Below are 19,575 nucleotides of genomic sequence, written 5' to 3' on the forward strand. Positions count from 1 at the left end.
GAAATATCCCATAAAAATTCACAATGCACCAGACTCCTGCTCAGTTTCCCTTTGCGCTGGCTTGATGTCAACTACATTGAACAAGCCCCTTTAAACATGCTCGCATTTCATTAGACACCATGATCGATACCATCCATTCTGAACAGAGGAAAGGTAAAAAGGGCATCTCTCTGTGAGTGTAATGGTAGCTGATGTAGTCTCTTCTCCACTGATGTGGGACTGCTATGGGGAGCCTGCCTGCACCATCTTGTGGTGCTTTCTCTTTCTCTTTTTCTTTTAGATGGGACAGTCATTATGTGCTATCACTCTGGTAAGCAGCTTTTTCAAAATTCTACGGCACTTTATCAAAATTCCAAGTATGCCCACTGGCCCCCAAAAGTTGGCAACCCTGTTATTGTTCATCACATGGTACTACAAGGTATTCCACACTATGTAGATTGTGTAAGAGTTTCAGAACTCTATCCTATCCACAAACATTTCAAGTCAATACAGAAAAAGTACTTTTAGCATTGCTTCTTACTTTTAAATAAAATGATAGTAAAGTGCTAGATAGCCCTATGCAAATATTTCATCAAATCTCAGACTGCCTCAGTCATAGGAAAACCCTTATGACAAGAAACATCGCATGAACTGAACTGACTTGTTCCTATACTTGGCCTCAGCTAGAACAAAGGTCAGCTACATGCATTTTGATTACAAATGCAAACAACACTGTCAAAATATTTGGTAGTTTCCACAAAAAGCAACTACTTATTTTAAAAACATTTTGTGGCAGAAGTTCAGGGATGAATGTGGATGTTTAGGCATTCAAAAAGGGAGGCTTTCAGCAGGCTTGTGGGGGAATTCCAAAGAGGGCTGAGCATGCTTAGTGGCCACAAAATGATGGCCGGCTGATGGAGGGAAGAAAAAACAGGAAATAAAGGAAGCAGGAGAATGGAATGGAGTACTGCATTCTGAAAGAGGTCGTGGCTGATTGGAACCCTCAACAGGATCACTCCACAGTGCAGCACTATGTGGCAGGTCCCACATGTAATCTATCATTCTGCTTTACTGTTATAAGCACAAGCCTGATTATGACAGGGATAATGTCTTTGATTCTAATGTATGACGGCAAGCTCATGTCCTGTAAGAGAGACTGTAAAACATTTTTTGGAGGGGGGAATTGGCACTAGGCTGAGATATAAACATGATGAAAAACACTGCAGTGATTTCCCATAAAAGGAAGACAAGCAAAGCCCTTTGCCTGCAATGTACTGAGTGCTGATTTATTGCCATGTAGTAGGTTCTCAAGTCCTGGAAATAAAGGGATTAGAGTAGAAGATCCCACATAGCAATTAAATACAGAAGAATCCAGCTGTAATTCAGAGATCTTTCTTGATCAGCTACTATACAATAAATCATTAAAGGTAATCTCCTTCATCGTTGTTGAACAAAGTACTGGGTCCAAAAGTTCATATGGCCTGCTACAAAGCCAGCTAATCTTCCATATCTAAAAGATAGCCTCAGACCATAGTTCTTGCTCAGTTCATCTATAAAGCTGGTAAGAAAGAAGAAGCAAAAGATGGTAACCCAGAGAACATATTCTCATTCATCTCCAATAAAACCCCCTACTTGGGCGCATGTGCAAGTTTGATCATACTTAAAGACGGCAACTTTTAGAAACAGCCATTTCTTTTAAATGTGAGTGGCTAAAGAGGAACAGAATGTGCATGTACTAAAAACAGTAATCTGTTTATAGAAAGGATTAGCAATTTCCTGGGTTTGAGGTCAAAAAATAGATTCTACAGAGGGCCAGCACATTACTGCACCCCCACCCCAAGTTATACACATATATAGCAAATTATAGTAAAAATTGACCCCTTTATGGGGGGACAGGGACTAAAGACCATGATTATAGAGCATTGGTATACTGTGAGGAGATTCATCTAAAAACAAATCTATTAAAACAAAAGAACCAAGAACAAAGTAAAGAAAAAGGAGTAAATTTTACAGTATTACTTCAGAAATAATGAGAATACAAAGCAGGTGCTTCCTATAAGTCAAATACCAGAACACACCATGTTGTTTTAGTAAGAGGGATATGCTTTCCTCTAGTTCCAGAATTGCTTTCTGATAAATAGCCATCACTTAAACACAGGCAGAATATAAGGTTCTAATTTATAACCATGTAAACTACTGAAGTAACTAAGAATGCCATCCTATGCAGTCTTATGAGGAAGAATGTCACAGTGAATACAGTGGAACTTTGCGGACCAAAAAGCATGCACAGAATTGGGTGTAATTTACAGTAGTCCAGATAAATAGGAGTCAGCATCAAATCTGAACATCACTATTGCAAACAACTTCAAGCTAAACACATTTCTGCACAGTGTGTGAAGTGTGTGGCAGCAAGGAAACCAGATGTGACACCCAGCAATGTGGACTAACCTTTTTTTTACAGGTTAGTCATTGGATTATGTTATGAATTTGGTGCTCTGCAAGCCAAGTGGGCTGAAATCCCTGCCAATCCATTTGTGATGCTGTAGTCTTTACTAAAAGTAGTTGCATCACCACACTGTATTCTTGGGGCCTGAAAGACAATGAGAGGCGTCTTGGTAGAATGTCCACATGGTAGTTTGAATTCAGTAATCAGTACAAGATTGTCGGATTCATGATGGCACTTTGTAGCTATTCTAAACTATATACGTGGACTGGTATATAATAATAATATGGCAATAATTTATTTTTTGTACCTAGCCCATCTGACTGGGTTGCCCCAGCAACTCTGGGTGGCTTCCAAAATGATATTTAGAAACAGAACAACAGCAACAACACAACAGAACATCACACATTAAAAGCGTCCTGATACAGGGCTTCCTTCAGATGTCTACGGAAGGTCATATAATTATTTATCTCTTTAACATCTTTGAGCATTCCACGGGGTAGGCATGACTACTGAGAAGGTACTGCAACTTCCTCTGGTACAGGCTGCAATTCCTACACATCAGTTCTGGAACAGCAGGCTGGATGTGTGGGCAGGTATGTATGTAAATTATTTGACTCTCATGAGTTAGGGATGAAATGTCTATTGTACTAAATACTAATTAATGTCTATTGTATTAAAATCCTGAAAAGCAGCCAAACTCCCATCAACTTCCTAATGATTAACTGATTCATACTTAATAGAGAGACAGCTGCTGTTGATAGTTATTTCCATTCTCAATAGGGCAGCTCATACCACACCTGCATTTTCTCTTTTACAATTATACTCTTTTTGGGGGGGGGGGGGTCCTTTCAAGAAGAGCTGTGCTATTCTATAAAACTTCACACACTTCTACTTCACTGCAGTGCTAATGAAAAGGAGTGAACTTTCATACCATTCAACTGATAGACTTGTTTCATTGCATACTTTATTTTATGGGTATATGCTCAACATACGGCATATACCTGGTCTGTGTCACTGAGCCTTTGGAGGATAAATAAGATGGAGTTGGTATCTTCCACCTTTGACCTCCAGGTTAACTAGTACAACATCAACATACATTTGAGCTCTGGGGAAATATCACAATGGTCTAGAAGCATTCCCTTTTCAGGCTTCCCATCAGGTTAGATACTGCTTTTAAGGGTTTGTGCCTGGTGTTGGACACTAGGGACAAAGTGGGACTGTTGTTGGGGTGTGGCCCACCCTGCTGCCCAATAGTCTACACCAGGCATCCCCAACCTGTGGCCCTCCAGATGTTTTGGCTTACAACTCCCATGATCCCTAGCTAACAGGATCAGTGGTCAGGGATGATGGTTATTGTAGTCCAAAACATCTGGAGGTCCAAAGGTTGGGGATGCCTGGTCCACACAAAAGAGAGGAATGACTATATTCAAAGCAAGGCAACATTCAACTCTGAAATACTGTAATTTAGAAAGCATAGGTTTCATTCACAGGAAGTTTCTAAAAACATTATGGTCTCATGATTTCTACTTTAAAAAAAAAATAATAATATGAAAAGAAACATTTCATCAGTAAAGGTAAAGGGACCCCTGACCGTTAGGTCCAGTCGTGACCGACTCTGGGGTTGCGGTGCTCATCTCGCTTTATTGGCCGAGGGAGCCGGCGTACAGCTTCCCGGTCATGTGGCCAGCATGACTAAGCCGCTTCTGGTGAACCAGAGCAGCGCACGGAAACGCCGTTTACCTTCCCGCTACCTATTTATCTACTTGCACTTTGACGTGCTTTTGAACTGCTAGGTTGGCAGGAGCAGAGACTGAACAACGGGCCCTCACCCCGTCACGGGGATTCGAACCGCCGACTTTCTGATCGGTAAGTCCTAGGCTCTGTGATTTAGCCCACAGCACCACCCGCGTCCCTATTTCATCAGTAGGCTTAGCCTAATTTCATTATTCCCCTTAAAATTAAAATAAATGGATAAATGATTTCCCTCTCATTTGCAGTTAATTTTCCCCAAGACATACAATGCTACTCAGGACAGACTTAAGTAGCCTTGTTTATAGGAGACAAACCACTCCACCATAGACTTGCAGCTACTGAACACTTTGAAATGCTTTGCACAGTACTGGCCACCATCCAAGAACATAGACTGGGCTACAGAGGCTATTAGTCTGACACAGTACATCAGGTTGAATGTCTGAGGTAGAGAAGGCTCGCCCAACTTCCACAAATTATGTTTGGAAACATTAACTGGACCATCTTTTATCTGTTTCCCATCCATCATTTGGACTTGAATTCCCATCCAACTGTAATAAGCCGGATAGGAAAGGGTTCAGCAACAGCAATTCTAAGTTTAAGTTATAATTTATTCACAGGCAGCAATGAAGACCAACACAACCTTACTTTATATGACATACTTTTAGACTTGTGTGCAATTTTTACAATAACATTCTGCCCCAAAATGATAGGTGCCTTTAAACAGAACTAGCCAGGTGCCACTTAGCTTTATTTTTGGCTTTAAAGTTCAGCATCAGGATGATTGCAAAATAGCATGGAAGACTTACTTCCTACACCTATGAGTGAGCATAAGCTTGAACAAAATATGGGAATGTACTTAGGTACACACATATGAAATAATAGTGTAAAGGAAAAAAAAGATCCCGTATATCAGAATTCTAATTTATTGTGCTCCTCATATTCTGGTTGATCACGAGTCCTAAATTACACTTAAATACATAAATGGCTTTCTGTTTAGGACTGCTATAGATCCCAACTTCAATAAATTTTCTGTCATTTTTGTCCTCACTTCTTACTAGTCTGATATCCTGCCAACTGTGTTTACTGCAGGGGAAACAGGTCTACAATCCACTTCTGAGCACAGGGTTCTTTATTAGAAAGCTAGTAATTCAAAGTTATGTCCCCAACATTTTTCATAATTAAATGTTTTATTTTATCATAATCTAAAAGTTGCCTTTTCTCCCACACTGCAATGGACATAAGCCAGGATGAAAGCTTTCCAAGTGCTATACAGCCTCTCTGCTAGGAAATAAAATAACAAGAAAAATGCCCTTCTGGCAATGCTCTTTGGATTCCCAAAAAAGGAATTGTGCATCACAACTGTTCTATTTACAAAAATAGTTAAAAGCACAACATGTTACTGTTCACTATTTGTTGCTCTTCCATATTAGTCTGCTAGAGGCTCACCTAACATTACTACCAAGCAAACTCCATTGCTTCAAAGGAACTTGTAGCAGTGTCTGACTGGGGCATACCTCACCATATTAGGCAGTCTGATCCCAGAAAACAAAAAGCTATTGCAGGCAGACATAAAAGACTTTGCTCTTGGAGAACACCATGACGGTAAAGCAGAGAAATGAATGGAAGATTTTATAGAAGGTCTGTAGGAGTAGCAGTGTGATTTGGTGGGGAAACTTTCCGCTGAACTGTTAGTGTATGATGAGAACAGAAGGTGTAGCACTTTTGTAACAAAGCAAGTGTTAAATATACAAGAGATCAGCACAAGCCTGCAACTCACCTTTAAAGCTGAAATATTAGCATATATATTTCACTGAATTCTCAAAAAGAACTAGAAAAACACCAACAAATTTAAGATCGTGAATTTGAACCAATCAGGTGATCAGCAACTCACGCCACAGGACAGGTGAATTCCAACTACATAATTTCCAAACACATCCAGTTTCAGTTTGTATTCCTAGCATGTTCTTTACTGCAAGTACAGGAAACGTGTAACCCTCCACAGACTGCTTGCCTCCCACTCCCATCAGTCCATGTTAGCATGGCTAATGGTCAGGAATGCTGGGAACTAGAGTACAAACAATATTTTGAGGATGAACGTTCCCCATCCCTGCTTTAGCAGATGGATGCTCTACAATTTTTATGTCACCTGTTGCAACCACAGAATTATAAACTGGATTGTATCAAGCATTGCACAAGCAGATGTTCACATGTACAACTTTTCCACATTTTTGAAACAAGCTGTTACAGATTTACATTTTTAGTGTGTTTACCTTTAATAGATTAAGTTAGATTTACTTTTCATAACAGCCTCATAGTAGCATTTTTTTACACACACACAAACCACCCTCAAATCAAGCCAGCTTCTGAGCATGTGCTAGTACTTAGCTTTCTGTCCATCTGGCAGGCTTCTAACAGTACATATAATTCCATGTGAGGTTCACACAAGATCAACATCTGGCCAAATTATTACAGTTAGAGGAAAAAATTCAAAATGAGTCCCAACCAAAAAAAAAAATTTCAGCAAGACTACTCAACTGTTGTTTATTTATCTCACTTCTAACATCAAATATCTTTGACAAGCCTATTTGAAGGAAGAAATGCTGCACTATTATTTGTTTTAAGAGAAGCAATTTTCAGTCCAAATTTATTAAGAATCCCAATTCCTCTTTCTGGAAGTTCTTACATAAAGTTATTAGTTTCTCACTTCATACTTTGATAGCGCAGAACATGCTCCCTCTAGTGGCAATTCTGCTATGTGATTTGGTCATTCAGTGATGTCCTAAATCATTAAATCTTATCAAAATCATTTTTGGCAGAGCCAGCAGTACTTATGAAAATATGACATCGGATAACTTTCCAAAAGTGCCCCTGCATTTCAGGCACTTCTTCTTAATACATTTGCACTGCTTTGATACTATTCCCTGCAACAGCTTCCATATCCTTTGCCGTGACGGCCTCATTGTGCCCATCCTTCCATTTAATGTGGTTGGCTGCAGCAGCCTATGAGATTTTTGTCAATGATGTCGTGATGGTCTGATGAAACGCCATCATGGATGTTCATGAACAAAACCATGTGTGACTATAGCCAAATGGATTAATGGCAGTCCAGGCAGATGAGGCCAAGAACCGTAAGCACTACTAAGTGATCTTGTGACACAAAAGAGCACAGATAATTTTTATCAATTCCAACTTTGAAACTGTCCTCTCACTAAACACAGCAGGTACAAGTAAAGTGAGAGTAATGTGAAGTACTACACACAAATAGATATAAATACCTTGAATATTACACTTATGAAGCTGTGCATTTTTCTAGAGATTGATTATATAACAAAAAAAATTCATGATCTGAGACAGCAACTCTGCTGAATCATTCTCTCTCTCTCAAGGAGCAAAGATACTTCTTTGGAGTCCTTTCCAATGTTATCATCTTCCATTTTAGCCAAATATTTAACATCAACTATCAATTCATACTTTTCCTTCAACTGCAACATTTGCTTAAACCTGTTACCTAGGTGAGCAATTGTTTCATCTACCGTAACATTAAATAATGCTGTGCAAAATTTAGCTGTATGATCAAGAATGAGTCATCTGCTCTTTTGCCTAGGGAAAGTTTGCATTTCTTTCTCACATGTTGCTCAGGGAATGTTATCTCTACCACTGATGTGGATGGGCCTGGCTTAAGTGGAGAATGGCCCTCTGCCAGTGATTTTGTAGAAAAGAACATGCTTGCCTATAATGCTGCTGAAAGAAAGCATAATGAGACTGACAGACTATAAAAGAGGCAGGCAGAATTTGTACAATAATTTGGGGACCCCTAAATTCTATCAAAGGGGGGAAAGTTACAGCCATCTTGTGATTTCCCCTTATTAGTAAGTAGGGGAGGCACAAAGCTTCACTTTTTCCAAACTGGAATTTGGATTATGACACAACCAGTCAGTCTCCAAAGCATTTCAGATCAAGTCTTGCATATTTCTGAAGCACTGAATTGTGGTTCAAACCTAACTTGGTGGTCAATGCGCACCTCAAATTTTAGCAAAAACCTACCATATTTTTCGCCCCATAGGGCGCACCACCCCATAGGACGCACCTAGTTTTTGTTTGGGGGGGGGGAAATAAAGGAAAAAAAATTATTTCCCCCCCAGGCACGGGGCTAGCCCGAGCTTCCCCCGACCCCAGCCCCCAGAACAGCCTGCTATCCGCAAGCATAGGGAGTCGCGTCAATCTCCCCAGGCTTGCGGAGAGCGGCGCGAAGCCTGGAGAGCGAGAGGGGTTGGTGCGCACTGACCCCTCTTGCTCTCCAGGCTTCAGCGAAAGCCTGCATTCGCCCCATAGGAAGCACACACATTTCCCCTTCATTTTTGGAGGGGAAAAAGTGTGTCCTATAGGGTGAAAAATGCGGTAAGTACCTTTTCTCTTGCTTTTGACACACTGAACACACTGAAAAATATCCTACAGTCCAATGAACAAGGAAAAGAGCTACAGAATTTTATTACTTTTAATTATAATGCAACAAGAAGAGAATACTAGGCCTATTGCTAGATTCAGGTACAAACTCCAGAAAAACATTTCAAAGTGCACTTTCACGTACGTATTCTCAAAATGCAAATGAATTGAGAACTATTCTGTGGCCAAAGATTCACAAGAACAAACAAATACACATATGTGCTTTAGATCGTTCACTTACCCTGTCCTCTTTCACTTCTTCAGTACCATCCATCTCATCATCCTAGGAAATCAAAAGGAGGGGAAAAGAAATCATACCATGAACATTTCAAATGAAGCACTGGTTTCCTATATATTTGTAGTAAGAAAGGTTTAGGTAGCAAGACACAGTACTTTAAGATATCTATCTATACAAAATATCTTAACAGAAAGTAGTAGACTATACAGTTTGGAAGCTTCTAATAATTAATCCTTGAAACCATGCACCACCAGATAAATTGCTGCTTCAGTCAAACAGAACAAAAAAACAGTGAGTTTCATCATCATGGGATGCAATCATGTTCCCTAAAAGTAACTTGTTTTTTAGAAAAGAAAGAAATAAAGTATTTGAAAAATATTACAAGCAGGGTCAATTCAGATATTGACAGTGCCTTCACACCACAATAAACTATGGTTAGCGCATGAGTTACAGCAAAACTTCAGGTTCATGAGCAGCCTCCATGCAACTGGAGGGCATTTGTTGAAGGTCACTTTCATTTTTAAAGAATGTATGCCATTTTGTGCGCCTTATGTACTGAACTGATCTGAGCATTAAAATATTTAGCAGAAGAGAAGCTGGGAGTTTGAGGGCCAGGACAGTGATTGCTGACTCATTAACATTTTAAATAGCATTGAAACAGTATTCTCATTTTCACAGCTGGATCTTGCACTTCCAGTTTAGATTTTGCCTCCCTAGCAACTGGTATGTGCAACTTGGTCAATTTTTCATCCTCCTTCAATTCCACCAGGAATAATAATAATAATAATAATAATAATAATTTATTATTTATACCCCGCCCATCTGGCTGGGTTTCCCCAGCCACTCTGGGCGGCTTCCAAAAGAATATTAAAATACTATGATACATCAAACATTAAAAGCTTCCCTAAACAGGGCTGCCTTCAGATGTCTTCTAAAAGTCTTCTAAATGTCATTACTTACATCCTTTGTAAAGAAAGAGATCCCTGTGCCTCTTCGCCTCTCTTTCGGCCGCCTCCTCTCTCTAACCGACTGCTTGTTTGAAGTTCTGTCATCCAAATCCTGATCTTCATATTCTGTCCAAAGAAATATAGTTTTAGCTATAAATAGCCAGGTAAACTGATTTACCAATACCATGGAAACATTATCAAATTAAGGCAAATTAATCCCAACATAGAGATTTCCATTGTAAACACCTAATAATTTATATTTATTTTTTTTAATTTCAAAGACCAAGCAGTGGATCCTCCCTAAAGCAGATGTACTTTAATACGATGTGAAGCCATCAGCTCAAAGAAACATTCAACTGAGATTAACGTGATTCTTCAGGAGGGGCTCAAACTCCTAGAGGTGTTATTTCATTGCTTTTAAAAAATGTTTTTATTAAAAGATTTTCCATAAGTAACAAGAGTACATTCCGGTGTCTCTATTTTCAAATCATATTTTCATACCCGTCAATTACAGTCAATTTGAGACATTTATGTTGTAGGCAATGAGGGGGTAAGAGAAGTGGGGGAGGGAGAGGGAAGAAAATAATGGAGAAGACGGGGGGGGTGAAAGAGACTGTAAACTTTCCTTCTCCACAGAGTACCGTATTTTTCGCCGTATAGGACACACCGGCCCATAGGACGCACCTAGTTTTTTTTGGGGGGGGGGGGAATAAAGAAACACCCCCCCCAGCCACAGCTTCAACGCGCCCCGCACTCTGGGCAGCAGGCTGCTATCCGCAGCCTAGGCAGCGGATGTCTGCCCGAAGCACGGGCGCTCTGCAGTTGATACTGGCTTTGTTAACCCAGATAAAGAAGATTCAGCAGTCCAAATACTATATATTATAATATATTGTACTATATATTAAGAGTGGAGAAGCTTTCCTTGGATATTCTTGGATTTTCTTGGTCAAGTATGAAGTATAGTATTACACAGTCACTATCTGGTAGAAAAAACAAACTCAAAAGATTTGTACAATATTGTAATTACAATAGTAAATACCATTTTTCTCCATGTCAGCAGCAGATGTGCTTTGGAAGTCTGATGGGTTCACAGAATCAGAAGATACAGATCTACTTGTCCTGGGAAGGTGAGAACTTGAATAAAGATAAGGAGCTAATGAAGGAGAGATGGGGCTTGTGGGTTTGTCTTGCTGCGCCGAGCCCCTCAATCGTTGACCAACAGACTGAAAGACAAATGAACAGAATTAATGACTTAATAAGAAGATAATTAACAGCTAGCAAAGTACAAGTTTTCTCCTCAATCTTTAATCATACTCTGTTAATGGAGTTAGACTATAGAAAGGTTCATTCCATTCTGATTTAGGGTGGCTATAAAGAACAAGAATGATCATTTGAGATAGGAGACAAAGGTTATTTTACTTATAATAATGATAGTGTGAAAAAGAAGATTTAAAATCTATCTTTGTTCATAACGATTTCAGAGACAGAAAAACATAGATCATCTAGTGTCTAGGGGTGAAGACACTTCCCCCCCACTGCAACACAACTTTGTACTGTCACCTTGTGGTCAAAATCTGTATGTATCCCAATCTTGTGAATGATTCCACATGTGTTTAGACGTGGATTAGCAAATTCAGCGAACCTAGTTTGATTCATGCCCAACAAGAACCATACCTACAATCTAAATGCAAGAGAAACCATTTGAAAGCCTACAGGTATGAGCACATCTCCAAAGGTATCATAAAAATTGCCTTGTGGATTAAGGGAAAAAGAAAAAAATGACTGTATGGTCAGAGAACCTGCATTAGGTAGTATCATCTCACAGTTGTAGACAAAGATGAAAATCGTTTGTCATTTAATAATATTACAACCCTTGAAAGTCTGTATGGAAACTATTTAAAATGCCATTTATTAAGTTCTGACATCTAGACATGCCCTCCAAGTGTTAATAAAACAACAACACTGATAATACAGCTTTCTGATTAGTTACAGTTCAAGTATTTGGAAAGAACAAATATTCATTTTGAACACTCAGCATGCTTTTCTCATTACACTTTGTATTCCTTTTCACTTATAGGTTTTCCTTACTGTTGGGCATAATACAGTAAATGAATGGTGAAGTGGAAAGCAAAGCAACACTGAAAGCTACGATGCTTATGTTCAAAAAGTGGATCCAATCTCTCCTAATACCTTTAAAGCAGAATAATTAAAAACCTGATGCTCATCTCAAGCCATAAAAACATTTTGAAAAAAGGTAGCTGGACATAGAATCATAGAGTTGGAAGGGACTCTGAGGATTGTCTAGTCCCCCACTGCAATGCAGGAATATGCAGCTGTCTCATACAGAGATCAAACCTGTAACTTTGGCATTACTACAATTGTTTTACTCACCTCTTCATCCAAGTTTCTGTTCCATCGTGAGCGGGTCTCCCCAGATTCCCTTGCTGAAGTCTGTGCCTGCCTCTCACGGTCTTCCTCAGTTGCTTCAGTTCTTTCCAATTTTTCACTTGGCTGTTCGGGCCGCTCTGTCCGAGATCGGCTAAAGGTTTTCTCTGCCTCCTGAAGATCTGTAAGTGTTACACCCTGGGAAATGGGAGAAAGTCAAGTCTATTATACCTATACAGTGGAACCTCGAGTTGCAGACGTAATCCATCCCAGAGGCACGTCCACAGCTTGAAGCGTTCGCATCTAGAAGTGCCACGTCTGTGCACGCACGCAGCGCGATTTAGCACTTCTGCGCACGCGCAAGTGGCAAAACCCAGAAGTAACAGTTCCGGTACTTCCGGGTTGCCATGTGACGCAAGTTGAAAATTAACCATGAAGCGGACGCAACATGATGTATGACTGTATTTGTTAACATTACACCTCTTACACTGAATCCACACCTCAACACAAATTACATTACCTTTTCCACAAAGCCCAAGCTCAGCCAATTTCTAATTATAGGTCAGACTCAGTGGCATGAAAGTTAGCAATCACCACTTTAATATATCAATCAGCTTAAAAGAAGGAAGAAATGATAAATACAGAATCACAAACATCAGTGGTTGATAATGTCATTGCATAGCAGGTACAGAGATTTTTTTAAGAGAGAACATTACAATGTAACATTGCTACCCATGGACAACACTTTCCTTGAGCATTCTTCCATTAAGGGGGAAAAAAATCATAATCTCCTTTTACAAGAGCTTTCACAGACCAATTTTTTTATCTCTCAAATGTATAATATGGAAGTAATTCCTTCTTTGGAGATTCACAGGTGTGTGATCTTGGATGTCTTCCAGAAATAATGCAACTTCATTCAAAAGGAGAACTCAGGAATGAAGTGTGAGTAGGGAAGTGTTAGGCATCTTCACAGCATGCATTAAATAATTCTACTTATATAATTATTTTTTAAATAGCCCAACATCTAACAGGCCATAAAGAGTTATTGTTCCGTACCTGTGTAGATCTACGAGTCTGGCGAGCTTGCCTGGACCGTGCCTTTCTTAGAGATTCTGCTTCTTCATCCCGGACAGGAGTCAGATATGACCTAAAAGAAAGGGACAGAATGGATATATATATATATATATATATATATATATATATATATATATGCGAATTAAGATTTTATGCTTTTTCATATAGGTTATTTTGTTCACGTATCCAAGTTGCCCACATGCATAGAAGAAACCTACTAACAATACCACCTTATAACTAAGTTATTTCAAGATGACTGATTTATATCAGCTGTTTTTTTTAAAAATGATATTTATTAAGCATTTTAAAGTTACAGAAAAAACAAAAAGAATAAGAAGAAAAAAAGAAGCAAGGGAAAAACAAACAACAATCAAACAAACAGTACAAATCGATAAAAATCAAAATCAAAAAACAGAAACAAAACACATAAGCCACAAAAATTTAAAAAACATTTAAAAAAAAAATTAAAAACAAATCCTTTATTCCCAAATCCTTAACTGTCATTACCTTATTTCATCGACCTCCTCACACCTCCCTTTTTTGTATTCTAGTTATTAATTATCACAGCAAATCCTTCCCATTTTTCATAATATTCTGTCATTAAATTACCTTAATCTATTTTAACCTTATCTTACTATAAAAAATCCTAAAACTTAAAACTTAAATCTTATTTATACCAATTTCTCATAACCATAACATATTCTTGCCTAGTTCTTTTTAACATTTCTACTAAAGCCAAATAATTTCGTTCCAACATTTTTCTAATACTCATTAATTTTACAAAACAATCCTAAATAAAAAAATTTAAAACTTTCTTCCAATCTTCATCCAACGTCTCTTCCTCCTGGTCCCGGGTTTTGTCAGTCCTTTCTATCCCATCCATCTAGTTCATTAACCTGGTAATCTTATGTCCGAGGCCCTTAAGTCTCTTCCATGTCCCTTCCGCAGATCTTCTTCATATTTATACCTGTACTTTACTTTGTCTCCTGGTCCTTTCGCTCGTTGAAACTCCAACTTGACAGTATCTTTGTCCCTTCTTGACAGATCAGCCCCTTTTCCATAGTCCACACTGAACTCCATGTAGTATTTAAAAGCATGTTTCAAGGTCCCTCCAGAGTTGAGGACCCCCACAGCCCCAAACTCCTCACGGCCCATTGCCAGACTTGAAAAGTCAATACATCCCTGCATAGGGGGGTCTATCCAGCCCCCCATCTCCAAACCAAGCAAAACTCTTATCTCTCCAAATCTGGCTTTTTCCAAGTTCATTTGTCAGATCCAACAACTCATGTTCCTGCTGGGCCACAGCTCCCTCCATCTCTGCCACCCGAGGTCCAACAACAACCTCCTCCCTCATCTGATCTGTCAGAGCACACTCCTGATTTGATTCCTGGGTGGGTTCTGTATAGATACCCACTACCTGTCCAAAATTTCTAATCGCAACAGTCATCAAATCCGTCTTCTCATGTAACTGTTCCAATAGAGCACTTGTCTTGCAGAAAGCACGCACCAGAGCCTCTGAATACATTGTTATGCAAGGTCAGAAGTCTGTTCCCACGATCTTAATCTATTGCAGCTGCGAAGCTCCCCAGTTCGAATTTAATAACAGTTTCACAAGCTCCCTCTAGGGGAAGAACTTTTATTTGTATCCATCTCTTTTCTTTTTTCTTTTTTTTTTTAACAGCAAATCTAACAACAAAGTTTCCTTTTTCAGATATTTTGTCAATATTTGTTCCTTTAAAATGCGAAAGAGAACAATGGAATCACTATGTTTCTCTTCTTTTAACTATCTGTCAAAAACATTTGTCCATAGTCAATGAACTTCCCAAAGACGTCTGTCCTGACACCCCGCTCCCAGGTTCAAGACGGTGGAAGATTACTTTTCTTTACACACTCTTCTGAAAATTTAAACAATCCGGAAAAAATCCCCCCTCTTCTCCTGCTTCCGAAGGGGGTTCAGTAGTTTTAGATGATGAAAGTTGATCCTTTACAAACGATTTTCTAGACTCTAGTTTGCCATGTCTTTGCTTTAATCTATCTACAAGAAACGGAAGGCTGACTTCCTGTTTAGACCTTCCCGCTTCAGTGCCAAATTAAGAAGAATTTCTTAATCCAATTTTCCCTTCTACTCACAGATCGTTGTTTAAAGTCCAATTGTCCAAATTTGATCTGCTCACGGGCAGTTGTTTTTGTAGCCAAATTGTCCCAGGAAAAAGGTAGCGCTCTCCAGCAACGGCTGTGAAGCTTCGCTCCACGGAAGAAGCAATTGACTCTCAGCACCGCGTCACTAGCCCCTCTTCGCTCCGGAGCCCGTAATTGGGTTCCTTTACGGATTGGGGGGGCGCGAAAGGTGCCCACCGAGTCCCATGGTCACAGGCTTCCTCCGCCTGTGATTTTTTAAAGGGTCCCCGCTTCGCCGTAGCGGAACAGACCCGTTTTCCGTGGAGCCAGTCCCTCCAGATCAGAGGGAATCCGCCATTACCGATGGCGCCACCCCGGAAGTCCTGATTTATATCAGCTGTTTTATTTGGGCATAGCCACCCACAATTATGCAACTCTGTCTTACACTGAGATAACCAAAACGGAATTAAAATTTAGAATTCATGTCTAGGGTTAGAAGGAATCCTGCTGTGTTCTAAAATTTCAAAAAGAAATAATCCCTGTGGGAGTCTAATGCTACAAGCAGTGGCACAGAACACTTTTGAACAAGTTCAAAAGCATGGGTCCCAGTACTGACAGGATTCCACGTAAGCTCTTATATGGCGCATAATCAATTATTTTAGTTTATAATTGAGTTGTACAAGAGAACTAGATCAAATATGCATTTGGATTGAAAATTTATTTGAATTAGAAATGCACAGAAGGGTCTCATCAATAAACCATTAAGTATGCTGTGGAAATCAAGCCAAAGCCATTGTTTTCAAAATTAGCACCTCCATGATATTCTTGTCATACTCTTGTGTAACTCAGATAGCAGAAACTCAAAAAAGTAATGAAGAAGTGCTTGATTCTCTACATCTGCACCCTGCTTGCATGGGTCTCTCTCCCCCCCCCCCAAAAAAAATAAGCCTGAAAAAAGCAAAGTGTGCCTTCTTCTATCCCTAAGAATGGCTCCTCTTTACACATCAAAAACAAGCAGTACTGAAGTGCTATGATGGGAAAGTCACCAGAGTCTGTCTGGTTATGACATCTGAACCAGGGGCTATGGCTTGTTTCTCTACAAACCAGAAGCAGTAGCCATTGTTTGCTCTCAACTTACTGCTTGGAGAGAAATAAACCACAACCTCAAGTTCAGATATCACAGTAAATGAGACTGTGGCTTCTTTCTCTGAGGTGTGGCAGCTGTAGAAATGGGAGATGAATGGAGTGAAAACCTTTCAGCGGAATGCACAAGTGATCTACCCTTCCACATTAAAACATGATTTGTTTGTTTTTAATACGGTTTAGTGTAATGTGCAAACCAGGTCTGTGTAACAGCATAGGGTGCAGAATTTTAGGCATGAAGAAAATTGTTAATACTGACTAAAGGCACTACAGTGGTACCTCAGGTTAAGTACTTAATTCGTTCCAGAGGTCTGTACTTAACCTGAAACTGTTCTTAACCTGAAGCACCACTTTAGCTAATGGGGCCTCCCGCTGCCACTGCGCCGCTGGGTCACGATTTTTGTTCTCATCTTGAAGCAAAGTTTTTAACCTGAGGTAATATTTATGGGTTAGCGGAGTCTGTAACCTGAAGCATATGTAACCTGAAGCGTATGTACCCTGAGGTACCACTGCATACATGCAAGTCTTTGCCAACCTGGTGCCCATGAGATGTTTTGCACTACAAGACTCAACCGTCTCAGCCAGCATGGACGATGGCCAGGGAGTATTGGAGCTGTAGTCCAAAACATCTGGAAGATACCAGGATTTAGCAAAGGCTGCTATACATGCAACCATTCCAGGTGGTCATCAGAAAAAAACCTCAAACTAAAACTGAGTGCACAGGTTTGCTTACTTCCTCCTCCCTCTCAGTCTCTTTTCATTTTGTGTTATCTTTTTAGTGTGTAAGCCTGAAAGCTGTTATTATTTATTTACTATATTAACATTCATATTTGCAAGTCGCCCTGGGAACCATTTTTTTCCAGCTAGAGTAAAAATACTATAAACAGTCACATACCCCTTTGGAACTTTCTTCTCTATTAGGACCACTTACTTTAAAGGAAAGGACTGGTGCTGTGGTGTTTTTACTGTAACAATCTGTATGTGATGTTTTATATGTATATATTGTATACGTATATATTTTTAATAATAATAATTTACTATAAATAGGTGTCTAACTCTGAAGTAATCCCTATCAAGTTAATTGGGATTTATGCACAGGTAAGTGTGCACAAGTTTGCCTCCTTTAAAGGAAATGTGTAGACTAGAAAGGTATAAGCCACAGAGCAGATGTGCCAGTTTCCACACAACAGAGACTAGCAGGAGCAGCCCAGCTGACCTAGTCCAGAAAGCAAAACCCAGATACTATGGTGGTGCTTTTACTCAATTCTGGTTTAGCTCTTCCAAAGAGAACAGACAGTCCAGGTCTAATTAGCCAAGGTACATTTAATAAGAGGAGACTGAAATGTGCTGAACAAGAAGCAGTCATATCCACAAAGCAACAGTCTTCCATATTCTTGTTCACAAAAGACAGCTGGTTTCATGACAAATTCATTGCCATCTGAAAAAGATTTCCTGATTCACCAGAGATATGCCAACCTTTTACAAAGAACTGACTTTAAAAACAACTTTAAAAAAGAAAAGAAAAACTGGAAAGTAACCACCTCTTGGGTCAAAAAAAAATGGGAAAAACTAATATTTGCAAGGCATAAAGATTAGCCACATCTGATTTGATGAGGGCTGGTGTCAAGGATCAACATGAATCAAGGGTCACACCTCACTGGGGAGCCACTGGACCTGCTACAATGAAAAAATAGATTCAGTGAGGCAGGGTGGTCCATGGAGGTTGCCTTACCGAAAGGCTCTCCAAAACCTGGAGCTGACACTGGCTTCAAGATTTGTATCTTGAATTTTAGCACACTTTACTTACATGCACTGTGCATAAAATTATTTAAACTGTAAATGTACACTGTATGGCTAAACTGATTTTGTGGAAGAATATAACAAAGCGAAAGTGATAAAACTCCACCCTGACTACACCCCTTCATGACTCAAGCTGCACAAACAATATAAATTTTAAGCACCTTTACCACCACCGCCATCCTGGGAACTGCGGCTTACCCCTCACAAGTTACAAATCCCAGCACCCTTAAACTACAGTTCCCAGGATTCTTAGAGGGGGCATGTATGTACATCTCATAGTCCAACAGCAGGCAAGGAAGATACAACAGTTTTAACCAAATTCTCTATTAGTCTTCGGTGAAAATATACATAAATGCTCTCTGTTAAGAGCAGAATTATTCAAGTACACCCATCATAAACGAACATTAGCAAACACAGAAATACATTCAGTTAGTACTCTGAGGCAAGAGTGGAATAAAACAGACTCTAGAGAAAGGCAGCTTTACCTGATTTTAAAGCCATTTTTCTGGGTACAAACTGTAAGTCATTCCTAGCACATAAACTCCTTCTCTTGGGCAGTTCTCTTAAAGTCCAGCACAAGCTAAGCCTTTAAGTGTTTAGTAAGTAACGTTAGGTGTTGGTCTACTTAAATCTGCACAGCTTTTTGTTTTTGCACTAAGCACAAATATGCAACAATCTGAGCCAATAAGAACTCCCACCTTGTACTATGTCAGGAAGTACCTCCAGGAGCTGAAACCCTTTCACGTATACCTGCTCAGTTACTCCACAGGTCGCCAGGCTTTCTCCGGTAAGACGCAAGCCCTCACCCTGACCTCTTGCACATAAAAATGCAGTCTGATGCCTGATAAAGCAACAACAACCTTTCCTCTTCCCAACAAGGAAAATCAAACAGCAGGCAGAATTCCTGCCCCTCCTACATCATCACACCAGCACTGGTAGCTCTTTTTATAAAAGAACGACTTTATCGCAAACTATAAAAGCATGGCTGATAAGCACTTTTAGTAGCAGGTGTTGGCTGACTGGTTCCTTCTTTAAGAGAGCCTTTGCCCTCCTTTCCTAACACAGTGCCAAGTATGTGGCATGGAAGGGAAAATAGTATCTTAAGTACTTGATTCGTGTAGGAATCTGTCAGAGCCTTGCAAAATTACAAGACTGTTCTGGTAAATGTAGTGCTTCAATATGAAATAATTCCTCATTTTGAAGAAAAACAGAATCAGCAACTGTTTAAGACTTGTGATGTGTGTGTTTAT

General features: G+C 39.6%; 1 protein-coding gene across 6 annotated transcripts in view; it reads right to left on the minus strand.

The window, feature by feature from the left end:
* PPP1R12B (protein phosphatase 1 regulatory subunit 12B) overlaps positions 1 to 19,575 on the minus strand; it is a 113,079-nt gene that overhangs the window by 43,795 nt on the left and 49,709 nt on the right. For all 6 annotated transcript variants that reach the window (XM_081009803.1, XM_081009806.1, XM_081009805.1 and 3 more), the window contains 5 exons: positions 13,247 to 13,337; positions 12,197 to 12,388; positions 10,845 to 11,028; positions 9,819 to 9,931; positions 8,862 to 8,903 (listed from right to left, as the gene is read on the minus strand). In XM_081009803.1, coding sequence (XP_080865929.1) covers positions 8,862 to 8,903; positions 9,819 to 9,931; positions 10,845 to 11,028; positions 12,197 to 12,388; positions 13,247 to 13,337 — 622 coding nt within the window. The remainder of the gene's footprint in view (positions 1 to 8,861; positions 8,904 to 9,818; positions 9,932 to 10,844; positions 11,029 to 12,196; positions 12,389 to 13,246; positions 13,338 to 19,575) is intronic.

The sequence above is a fragment of the Podarcis pityusensis genome (genome assembly GCF_964106645.2).
Source record: "Podarcis pityusensis genome assembly, chromosome: 6".
NCBI lineage: Eukaryota > Metazoa > Chordata > Lepidosauria > Squamata > Lacertidae > Podarcis > Podarcis pityusensis.